General features: G+C 36.9%; 1 protein-coding gene across 1 annotated transcript; it reads left to right on the top strand.

Annotated features, from left to right (window-relative positions):
- The first annotated feature begins 9,104 nt into the window (after window positions 1-9,104).
- On the top strand, window positions 9,105-10,508 carry LOC125816295 (gibberellin 20-oxidase-like protein). Its single transcript, XM_049495881.1, has 2 exons — window positions 9,105-9,722; window positions 9,811-10,508. Exons 1-2 carry the CDS (start codon window positions 9,364-9,366, stop codon window positions 10,415-10,417), a joined length of 966 nt encoding a protein of 321 aa, XP_049351838.1. The 5' UTR covers window positions 9,105-9,363; the 3' UTR covers window positions 10,418-10,508.
- Window positions 10,509-12,382: the final 1,874 nt, after the last annotated feature.

Genomic DNA, 12,382 nt, shown 5'->3' with positions numbered 1-12,382 from the left:
TTTAGCAAACATCTTGTATGCATGCATTTCCATCAAATGAAATCATTTAGCCTACGCCAAAAACAGAGCTCATAAGTGTTGGATTATACTGCATAAATACATGTGCTAGATGAAAAGAGAAGAATTTATGCATATTGGCATAGCAGCACTGTCTAAAGTGACGAACCTCAAGGCTAAAATAAGAGAAAAACAGTGCTGCCCTTTTTTATCCCTTAATTAGTAGTAGTAACCATATGTTATAGGTTTTGGCGTACAGAGTTATCCGATACTTATGGTTAGTGGGAGTTAGTACTAGTAACCATCTATTCTAGGTTTGGTAGACAGAGTTATCCGATACTTATTGCTAGTGAGAGGTGATAAGTATGTGAAATTAATTGAGGTGCCGCACCAATATTATCTTAGTTTAATTATTTATTCCTCAAATCATAAAACAGTGCTGCCCTTTTTTATCCCTTAATTAGTATTAGTAACCATATGTTATAGGTTTTGGCGGACAGAGTTATCTGATACTTATTGTTAGTGAAAGTTAGTACTAGTAACCATCTATTCTAGGTTTGGTAGATAGATTATCTGATACTTATTGCTAGTGGGAGGTGATAAGTATGTGAAATTAATCGAGGTGCCACACCAATATTATCTTAGCTTTAATTATTTATTCCTCAAATCATTTTTCAAATCCAGTACTAAAGACCAATTAAAATGGAATATAAAATTGAAACGTGTTAATTTTACTTGTATTCTGTTCAATTTTCACTATTGCTTTATTTTCCCTCACCAAACTGGATATTTTAGACGGGTAAACGTCTCTTTGACATTTTAGCAAACACCTTGTATGCATTTTCACCAATTGAATTCATTTCTCATTCGCCTACTTATCTGACGAGGATAAAGAGAGGGATTGATGCAGATTTGTTCAAGTAGATCCTGGAAGGAAAAATGAAAAAAGAATCAGCTTTTGGTCCTGTTGGTATTCTGTAAGTGGCAGTTTTATACTTTAATAGCTACTAATGTCCTTGTTTGGATGGTTATTACATATCGTTTCATAACTTATTGTATTGTTTTGAAAAATGCGTTTGAATAGATGGTATTGTTTCTTGTTGTTACATAAAGAGCAGGGTATAAGGTACAGTTATTTGGATAAAAAAAGATGATTAAATTACAAGCAATGGCAAAATGAGAAGAAAAAAAGGTAACGAAGCAATAACACTATAAGATGGAACTTTTCATGGTTATGTAAGGATGAATTTAACATTACCATGCAATAAAGTTTAAATAACAATCGAAACAAACACTGTATTCAAAGTAACAAAACGATATGATACTATTAGGTAATAATCATCCAAACAAGTTAGTTCAGCTGTTCTTCTCAGTTGTACAGTGGGGTTTCCTAGTTCAGTTTATCTACTTTATTTGTAAGATTGAGTCCTGTTTATGAGTTCTCATAAATAATTCAGATACTTTTGATCATTTACTGGAGTAGTAGATTCTCTTTTATCATAATCTATTAATGTTTCTCTTTGTTTTTTCTTCAGAGATGGTTTCAATGATCATAAAAGCACAATCTCAGCAGTAGCTCTCTACATGTTAAAATCTTTAGTGTCACATCTAGTAGACTGCTGCTGCCAGGTGATCAAAAACAAAATGAGAAGTGGACCATAATTGCAAAATTTTCAGGGGTCCCTTCTAAGGTGACTCTGAGGTTATGTCTCAAATCTTCCATTTCCCATACAGGCATAAATTGGCGTCTATGTGTATGCAATCCATAAATTTGTAAACCTTGTGAGAGAAGTCATGGTTGCATCAGTTTTCTCTGTGATTTTTCGTCTTCCATGCATTTCAGTTGATATTTTGTGGCTTCAATCAGAGGCGAATCCTACATATATGTAGGTTGTGGATGCAAGTTCAACAACCACCACCTCTGACTCAAACTATATGCATTAAATTTTGTAAAGCATGTTAGTTGGATGCATGTGGCCCATGCCTCTAACTTGAATTTAATATTTACAGGTGCAACCACTATCTTTAAATCGTACATCAACCTTGAAGTATATCCTGTGATTTCTTGCTTAACCTAGAACTCTCACTAATTATGAGTTTCATGGATTTTAGTCGAGATACTGGAAACTTTATTTGGTGCCTTTTGATGGACCAAATATGTCTGCCACAATACCTAACTATTTTAGAAAGAAAAAGGGCTAGCCAAGAATTGAATATTTGTTTGGTCCCTACAAGTAACGAATTCTGTCAGCACTCAACAAAAGATTAATCATTAGCTTCCTTTCTTACATTGGCTCTTTTATCATTAAAACCATAACATGTCAATTGGTAAACTGGACACTGTTATACAATATCATCCATGCTCTCTCCTATGGCCATTGTATTTGCAACTGGAAATTTCACCTATGATATTGGATGCATAAATGGTTTTAAATATTGGTTTCTGAGATTCTGGTGTTTTAATAGATTTTGTTCTTGTGTGCTATATTTGAGGCGGATATGGCTTGTATTAGAGTAAACTTGAAACCTGGTATACCACTGTTAAACTGAAGCATATATTGTTAGGGATTTAGAGAAGTACGTACAGAGCCAGAGCTATTCTTTGATGACTGTAAGATGAGGCGTATTTACTACAAAGTGATTCCAGTTATTTTTACCTTACATATAACATTTCAACTTATTTCCTACCATACAAAATCTTATAAAAAACTCTCCCTTTTTAGGAGTGGAAAGGAGGGATATGATGGTATTCTAATATCCTAAACACAATTAGTACAATCACTTGTCTCTTCTTCTTTCCTAATCAAGGTTAAATACTTATGCATGCATTTACAAATGGTGGATGGCACCAAAAATATCTAAGAACTAGTTTAGCAGTGAGCTCAAATTCTGCATGCCCTTGAATTCTTGCAATTGCAATTCTACAAGTAGTTAAACTTGTTCCTTAGTCTACTACTAATGGTTTTCAATAAAATATGTATATTTATCCCTTCCATTATTTCTTTTAGGATAGCAATGAACAGACTAAATGAATAGATTCTCTCGGAATGCTAGCTAAGCTAATCGTCTTAGTTCCCTTCAATTTCAATAAGCTTTTTGATTGATTCAGGTGCCACCTCCCTTTTTAGAATTAGAACCCCAATCTGATTGTTCTGGATGTTTCATATGCATTTATCTTTTTCCCGGTATATACTTGTAAGGAATCATTTTGAATTTCTTCTGCATAAATTCTATTCTATGGGTCAATTAAGTGGATTTCAGAGTTTCTTGTCTAATTGGATACTTGGTTCTGACCAGATACTATGAAATTGATGATTGTTTGTTTATATCTAATAGTTGCTTAGATTTATAAAAGATTTCACTTTGTATTCAAGTTTGACTACTGAGAACATGAAAGGAAAGGGGATAAAAAGAGTGGGGTAGAAAAAGCAAGAGCTTGCTTTAATGAAGCAATAACACTGTAGAAAAGATTTGGTGTTCTCTTCTTTAATTCTACTATCCCTAAAACAATCAGAAAGTACTATTACTCATATAATTTTTGTAACTAGAGATGCCTAAGATAGGAAATAGGAGGAAACATATTTAATGGCGAAGGCAAGTGTTGACCTTTAATTTAACAGTTACTGATCTCTGTCACATTAACAACTCATGCTTTTATTCGACAAATCAAGAGTGGGTTATTTTTGGTTTCAAAAGAGTAACAATTTATCTATCAAATAGTAATAGTACATGCAGTAGTCCTATAATACACAGTCCCTAATTTGTCTGTTCCCAAAACATCCAAGACAAATAACAACTCATGTTACTCTCAAGTGAACAAATTTGCTTATTTGCACAAAGAAATAGTTACATGTTTAAATGCGGATAAGATAACATTTTAGTCTCTTTGTCATTTGTGAAACATGCATAGGTGAAGTTTGTTCCTATGCATCTCTGTTAAAAGTTAATGTAAGAAAACTAGTCAGGTGGGACTCTATATCCTTGAAATACTGAACCAACAACTATCATTTTTAAATTTTGTGTTGATAAGTTGAACTGTAATTTGACCATGAATTCAAACATGACTTGCTTGTTGCTGCAACAAGCACCAGAAACTTAAGATTAAACTTTAAAAGCTATCAACACTTTGAATTGACTTCTACAAATATGCAAAGTCATCCTTCAAGCACAGGAATATCTGTTTTATGCCTAAGTATTGTGAGAAATATATACGAAAAATATTATTGAATTGTGTATCTAAATAGTTACATTGAGACCCTATTTATAGACACTACATTGGAATCCTTTTCCAACTAGGATTCCTATTCTTATTCCTATTCCTATTCCTATTCTTATTTCTATTCTAAGTAGGAAATACTTATTTCTATTCTAACACTCCCCCTCAAGCTGGTGCATACAAATCATATGTACCTAGCTTGTTACAGATGTAATTAATACGAGGACATGTGAGGGACTTGGTGAAGATATCTGCAAGCTGATCATTTGACTTCACAAATTTCGTAACAATATCTCCCGAGAGTATCTTTTCTCTGACAAAGTGACAGTCAATCTCAATGTGCTTAGTCCTTTCATGAAACACTGGATTTGATGCGATATGAAGAGCCGCTTGATTATCACACACAAGTTCCATCTTATCAACTTTGCCAAATTTTAGTTCTCCCAGCAACTGTTTGATCCAAACTAGCTCACAAGTTGCTGTCGCCATTGCTCGATATTCTGATTCTGCACTAGATCGAGCAACCACATTCTGTTTCTTGCTCTTCCACGACACCAAATTACCTCCTACTAAAACACAATATCCGGATGTCGAACGTCTGTCAGAGGGTGATCCTGCCCAATCAACGTCTGTATATCCAATGATATGCTCATGGCCTTGATCCTCAAAGAGTAGTCCTTTACCGGGAGCTGACTTTATATATCGCAGAATACGAACAACTGCTTCCCAATGACTATCACAAGGGGAAGTCATAAACTGACTTACAACACTCACAGGAAAAGAGATGTCAGGTCTAGTCACTGTGAGATAATTCAACTTTCCAACAAGTCGTCTATACCTTTCAGGATTACTAAGTGGCTCCCCCTGTCCTGGAAGAAGTTTAACATTCGGATCCATAGGAGTGTCAACAGGTCTACATCCCATCATCCCTGTCTCCTCAAGAATGTCTAAGGCATACTTGCGCTGAGAAATAACAATACCTGATCTAGACTGAGCAACCTCAATACCTAGAAAATACTTCAATCTGCCAAGGTCTTTAGTTTGGAAGTGCTTAAAGAGATGTTGCTTCAAATCGGTGATACCATCTTGATCATTACCGGTGATAACAATATCATCAACGTAAACAACCAAATAGATACATCGACTTGGTGCAGAATGCCGATAAAACACAGAGTGATCAGCTCCACTACGAGTCATGCCAAACTCCTGAATTACTGTGCTGAACTTCCCGAACCAAGCTCGAGGAGACTGTTTTAGACCATAGAGTGACCTGCGCAATCGACATACAAGGCTACTAGACTCCCCCTGAGCAACAAAACCAGGTGGTTGCTCCATATAGACTTCTTCCTCAAGATCACCATGCAGAAAAGCATTCTTAATGTCCAACTGATGAAGAGGCCAATGACGAACGGCAGCCATAGATAGAAAAAGACGAACAGATGCAATTTTAGCCACAGGAGCGAAAGTGTCACTATAATCTAGCCCAAATATCTGAGTATACCCTTTGGCAACAAGGCGAGCCTTAAGTCGATCAACCTGACCGTCTGGACCAATTTTGACTGCATAAACCCAACGACAACCAACAGTAGATTTACCTGCAGGAAGGGAGACAAGCTCCCAAGTACCACTCTTATGTAAAGCAGACATCTCATCAACCATAGCCTGCCTCCATCCAGAATGAGAAAGTGCTTCACCTGTAGTCTTAGGAATGGAAATAGAGGACAAAGACGACACAAATGCATAATGGGGTGATGATAGACGATGATAACTTAAGAAGGTATAATGTGGGTTAGTATTTCGAGTGGATCGTATACCTTTTTGAAGTGCAAGCGGTTGGCTAGGAGGAGGCAAGTCCGCAGTAGGAGCAGGGTCTGGCGCATGACATGAATCATCTGGGACTAGGGTTGGACGTGGACGGCGATGATAAGTTAGTAGTGGTGGCACTACAACTGGAGATGTAGAAGTAACCGTAGATTCCACAAAGGTTGGCACAGGTAAAACCTGAGGTATGGGTAAGACCATAGAGACATCAGGATGATCAGAAGATGTATAGTAAGGCTGAGACTCAAAAAATGTAACATCAGCAGACATAAGGTATCGATGAAGATCATGTGAATAACAACGATACCCTTTTTGGACTCGAGAGTAACCAAGAAAGACACATTTGAGGGCACGAGGAGCTAATTTATCTTTTCCTGGGGCTAAGTTCTGAACGAAGCATGTGCTCCCAAAGACACGAGGAGGGATAGGATAGAGATGTGACTGAGGAAACAGTATGGAATGGGGAACCTGATTCTGAATAGAAGAAGAGGGCATTCTATTTATCAAATAACAAGACGTAAGAACTGCATCTCCCCAAAAACGCAATGGAACATTGGATTCAAGGAGAAGAGTACAAGCGGTCTCAATAAGATGCCGATTTTTTCTTTCAGCTACACCATTTTGTTGAGGGGTGTATGGACAAGTAGTCTGGTGAATAATGCCTTGGTGAGTCATAAACTCCCGAAATTGGGAGGATAAGTATTCTAAGGCATTATCACTACGAAAAGTACGAATAGAAACACCAAACTGATTTTGTATTTCAGCAAAGAAACTTTTGAAAATAGAAAATAACTCAGAACGATCTTTCATTAAGAAAACCCAAGTACATTTTGAATAATCATCAATGAAACTAACAAAATAACGAAATCCTAAGGTGGAACTGACTCTACTAGGACCCCAAATATCAGAATGAACTAATGAAAAAATAGACTCTGAACGACCCTCAGTACTACGAGAAAACGTAGCACGAGTGTGTTTCCCAAGTTGACACGACTCACAATCTAATGTGGATAAACTAGACAAACTAGGCACCATCTTTTGCAGTTTGGATAGACTCGGATGTCCCAAACGTTTGTGAATTAAATCTGGGGAATCTGTAATGGAGCATGCTGCTAAGGAATTTGAAGAGGTAAGATAGTAAAGGCCTTGTGATTCATGTCCTGTTCCAATCATCTGTCCCGTACTGCGGTCCTGCATGAGAAAAAAATCATCGAAAAAAGTTATGCTACAATGTAGGGCTTTCGTCAAACGACTAACAGATGCTAGATTAAAAGGAGAACCAGGGACATAAAGAACAGAGTCTAGGGTGACAGAAGATAGGGGTTTGGCTTTTCCAACCCCTTTTGGTTTGGTTTGGATCCCATTGGCTAAAGTAATAGCTGGAAGAGATTGTGAATAAACAATATCGGATAAAAGTGATTTATTACCAGAGATATGATCAGAAGCCCCAGAGTCCATGACCCATGTTCCAAGAGTACTAGATTGCGACACACAAGCAAAAGAATTACCCGCAACAGAGACATCAGGTTGTGCAACCGAAACTACTTGTGGAGACGTTTGCTTATTTGCGCGATTTCGAAGGAACTCATTATATTCCTTTAGAACAATAGGATCATAACTGGGTGGTGGACCATGCAAAATATAACATATATCACGAGTGTGTCCAGGCTTATGACAATGACTACACTTGGATCGAGGTTCTCGCCGATTCTCCATAGATTGATATGTACGCTTTTCAAAGGTTTGAGATGCAAGAATAGATGAGTCAACAGTGGGTGATGAAACTACCTTGTGACTGGGAGGTGCCGCAAGACGAAGGAGACGAGAGAATAATTCATCGATTGTAGGAACTGTAGGGCTAGCTAAAATCTGATCACGTACAGAATCATGATCAGGAGGAAGTCCAGCAAGAGTAAGAACTAGAAACAATGTTTGTCTGTGTTCTTGTTGTTTTTCCACATTCGTAGTAACTGGCATTAATGTGTCAAATTCCTCCATGACTGCCTGTACCTGTCCTAAGTAAGTAGACATATCGGATTCTTGTTTCTTTAAGTTGGTCAATCGAGATATCACATCATAGAATCGAGATATGTCATTAGTGTATAAAGCACGAGCCTTTTCCCAAACTGTATAACACGTCTGGAATGGGCGAAACAAGGGCATCAACTTGAAATCAATAGAACGCCATAGGAGACTACATAATTGAGCATCTACTTTCTCCCATTGTGCTTTGGCTTTTGCATCTTCCTCACTAGTCTTTGCCTTTACATCTACCTCATAAGCCTTGTTCGTTAAGTGATCTTGGACACCTTGACCCTTGCACCACAACTCAACCGAGGAAGCCCAAGATAAATAGTTTGAACTTCCCAATAAAAGTTCTGAAGTGATTATAGGGCTAGAACTTCCAATCCCCATATTTTTGGAACCAAAAACATCACACCCAAAAGACATTATGCTAAATTTGTCTCGGAAAATTCAAATCTCGAAGAAAAGTCGCCGGAAACTGCCTGGAAATAGCTGGAACTCTAATTCCGGCGATCGGATCTGGTCAAAAACAGTATGGGCCTGGTCGGATTGGCTGGACGACCCCAACTGTCAAAAAAATCTCAAAAAAATATGATCAGAAAAGCCCTCACGCGCCGGCGCGTGAGACAGATCTCGCCGGAAACTGCCACCTCCGATAGGCGCGTGAGAGCGCGTGGGGTGGTGTTTTCCGGTGGTTTTGGCTGGGGTTTGGTCGCGGGGGCTTTCCGAGCCTCGTGGTGGTGTTGGTTTTCGCACAACACCCACAGAAAGAAAAAAGTATAACAAAATCAGACCCAACAGTCACCGGAAATTGACATAGACATACGGTGACTTGTTTGTTCTCACCAATGCTCTGATACCATGTGAGAAATATATACGAAAAATATTATTGAATTGTGTATCTAAATAGTTACATTGAGACCCTATTTATAGACACTACATTGGAATCCTTTTCCAACTAGGATTCCTATTCTTATTCCTATTCCTATTCCTATTCTTATTTCTATTCTAAGTAGGAAATACTTATTTCTATTCTAACAAGTATCATTGGCAATCACTTGTGAACATACTTTTTAATTGAAGCTGAAAAAGGCTGCCACAGTTGTCACATCTGCTCGCATAATATATTCCACCAAATGGAAGTTAAAAAGTTGAAATATGTGTGTTGCATGCATGTATGTATGTATGAGATAAATAATTTAACTACTAGAAAGAGACTTTTCTGAAATTAACTTTAATGAAGAGTTACATGTCCTTTTAAAGGTTTGATTAACCAAGAAACATATTTAGCATCTTCTAAAAAAATGATTCTTGAATCCCAATCACCATTACAACTTCCTATTTTGGATATCTCCCAACCATCAAATTCATCTACTCTATCTTCTCTTGCTGCTGCCAGCAAAGAATGGGGCTTCTTTCATGTTATCAATCATGGAATCTCCAATGATCTTTACAGAAAAATTAATTGCCTCTCCAAACACCTCTTCAACCTCCCTTCTGAGACCAAACTAAAAGCAGGTCCTTACTCGTCTTTGAAAACTTATACTCCTCATTTCATTGCATCTCCATTCTTTGAAAGCCTTAAAGTGTCTGGACCAGACTTCTCTGACTCTGCTAAGGGTTCTGCGGATACCCTTGCTGGTGAAGGGAATTCAGAATTCAGGTAATTCTATTTTAGAACATTTAGATTCTCCTTTCTCTAAAGTCTCTAAGGTTGATTTAATTCTCTGATAAATGGTGTTCCTTCTTAGTGAAATACTGCAAGAATATGGAGGCAAAATGACAGAGTTAGCGAAAGTCATCCAGAAAACTGTCTTGATGAGCTTGGGAGAAGAACTTGGAATGAAGTATTATGTCTCAGAATTTGGTAATTGCCATGGATACTTGAGGATAAATAACTACTCGCCCCCGGATAGTTTTGAACAGGAAGTTGAAGGCCTTGGTATGCACACTGATATGAGCTGCATAACAATTGTCTATCAAGATGAATTAGGTGGCCTCCAAGTAAAATCAAAGGATGGGAAGTGGGTGGATATTTTGCCATGTGAAGGAACTCTTGTGGTAAATATTGGTGACATGCTGCAAGCTTGGAGCAATGACAAACTAAGATCCTCTGAGCACCGTGTTATTCTGAAGAAGCCGGTGAACCGCTTTTCTTTAGTTTTCTTTTGGTGCTTTGAGGATGAGAAGGTGATCTTGGCACCTGATGAAGTAGTTGGTGAAGAAAATTCAAGAATCTACAAGTCATTTGTTTGCTCTGACTATTTAAACTTTAGATTGACCAATGAGAATGGTAAATTCGAGAAAGTTGGTTTTACAGTTAAGGATTTTGTTGGGATTGGATCCAAGTTAAAGTAGAAGCATGGTTATCATTCTTTGAGTAGTTAGTTTATAAGCTTGTACATCTCCTCATGTTCCATCATTGCAACATAGGTATATAGGAGTTCTGTTTGTGTGAAAGTTTTTTTATATAATATTATGTTTTGTTATTTGATGATATTGTTTGCAAATTACTTGTAAGTGCATTCAGTGAATGATAAGAAGATGTATACAGAAAGGTTTTGACTTGACATGGATAATAACTGAATGCATGTCTAGTTGGAAGTCCAACTTCCAACTCATATTTCCATTAAAATTCTATGTTTGCCACTTGGCATGTTTGGTTTTATTAATTATCTACATATACAAAGGGCATATTCTAGAAGCAGAGTAAATGATCAGTTAATTTCCTTATTTTTTCTGAAATCTAAATAACTGTCCCTGAAGAAAGATGGTCAAGCCATACTCTCATGCCTATCCAGGATTTAAACTTGAAAGGTTCTTAGCATGGGACTCATTGTACTTTCGAAATAATGGCTTCAGAACTTATTATTTGTTGAGATTTTAGTGGTTTTTTCTCTCTCTCTCTCTCTATATATATAAAATATATACATATATATGTTTTTATTCTGTTTAGGGAAATACTGGATTTCAGTTGGACTCTTTAAATATAGGCTCTACCTACCTCTAGCCGCCCGAAAGAGCTCAAGAAGATCCAGAAAAGTAAGCAAATCCTACCTAAAGCTTTTCTTTTTGCTGATAGGATATAAAGAATGAATCAATCATCTTTCAAAAGATTACAGGACCAAAAGTTGGTTATCATTCTACCATTTGGAACTTTGTCCTCTAGTGGTAAGTTTACACTGTATTAACATCTATCTGTTTTATAGCATGATGTTGATATGCACCAGAAAAAAAAGAACCTTTACTGCAACTTAGACACAACCTGTATAAGCATTCTGGAAAAAGTCATATCATATGCTTTAGTAGTGGATTAACTGTGTCGATTCGACGAATCATCAGGGGGATCTAGAAAGTAAAAGTAGATTTTATTTGTCTTAATACTATGGCAACAAGATGTAGTTGCATTACTATTATAATGAAGCCATAAAGTTGTGTACTGTTTTGTTATGGTCAGCACATTGTTAATTAAATACTCCAACTAGAATGATCAATTTGTCACCAGTCAACTGTCCAAAAAGTTGCTTTAATCAAGTTGTTTATTTTAATAGGATGATGATTGTTTCTCACATGGGTTTGCTTAGGTATCCTAATGAATTCAAATACAAAAATCAGCATTGATTTTTTCTTTCTTTGGCTGGACTTTTGTGGGCATTACCTTTTTTTATGTTTTTTGGGATACATGAGGAACTATTAGTGTTCCCAAAAGGTGTGTCTTAGACCAATTTAGCTACCCCTTAGATTTAGCAATCTGTCAGATGTCTTATCTCCAAACGACTAAGTTGTTTTTCTGATTTTGGAATTGCTACTATACTTTGATGCAGTTTAAATCTATGTATCTACATTGTTGATGACCTTTTTTTTGTTGCAAAAATCAATTCTTTTTAAATAATTAAGGGAGTCAAATGGCATGTGATGTGTAGTTTTGGTAATGCCAATCATAATGGAAATCTCAAATCTAGAGGAATCACACTATATTTTCAAGTAAGGAATTATTGGAAGCATGGGTAAAGTGATGCTGGAGAATGTCCATGTTAGAATCCAGTTGGAATAGATGAGCACATTTATGTTCTTACTTGTAACAACCACTTTGTTTTCTCAATATGTGTGGGTTTTAGTGCACTTCCATTTTGTGGTCGGGCCCTTCCGCGGACCTTGTGTATAGTAGAAGCTTTAGTGCATCGGGTTTCCCTTTTAATATGTGTGGGTTTTTTTTTACTCGACCTCCACCTTAAGGTGTGCTGTGTGCAAGAGTGAGTGCCTTCATTTTCGGAGGTAGATTCAGGTTTTGAGCTTTATGGGTTCAACTTTTAAGTTTATTAG

This window comes from Solanum verrucosum, unplaced genomic scaffold, assembly GCF_900185275.1.
Source record: "Solanum verrucosum unplaced genomic scaffold, falcon-dt-bn FXZP01000261.1, whole genome shotgun sequence".
Lineage (NCBI taxonomy): Eukaryota > Viridiplantae > Streptophyta > Magnoliopsida > Solanales > Solanaceae > Solanum > Solanum verrucosum.
Note: the sequence above shows the minus strand (reverse complement) of the source record. Positions and strands in the feature narration are given on the sequence as shown.

Coding starts and splice junctions, on each gene's coding strand:
- LOC125816295 (XM_049495881.1), top strand. CDS start 9,364: ATGATTCTTGAATCCCAATCACCATTACAACTTCCTATTTTGGATATC. Junction 9,723..9,810: donor GAAGGGAATTCAGAATTCAG/GTAATTCTATTT, acceptor GTTCCTTCTTAG/TGAAATACTGCAAGAATATG.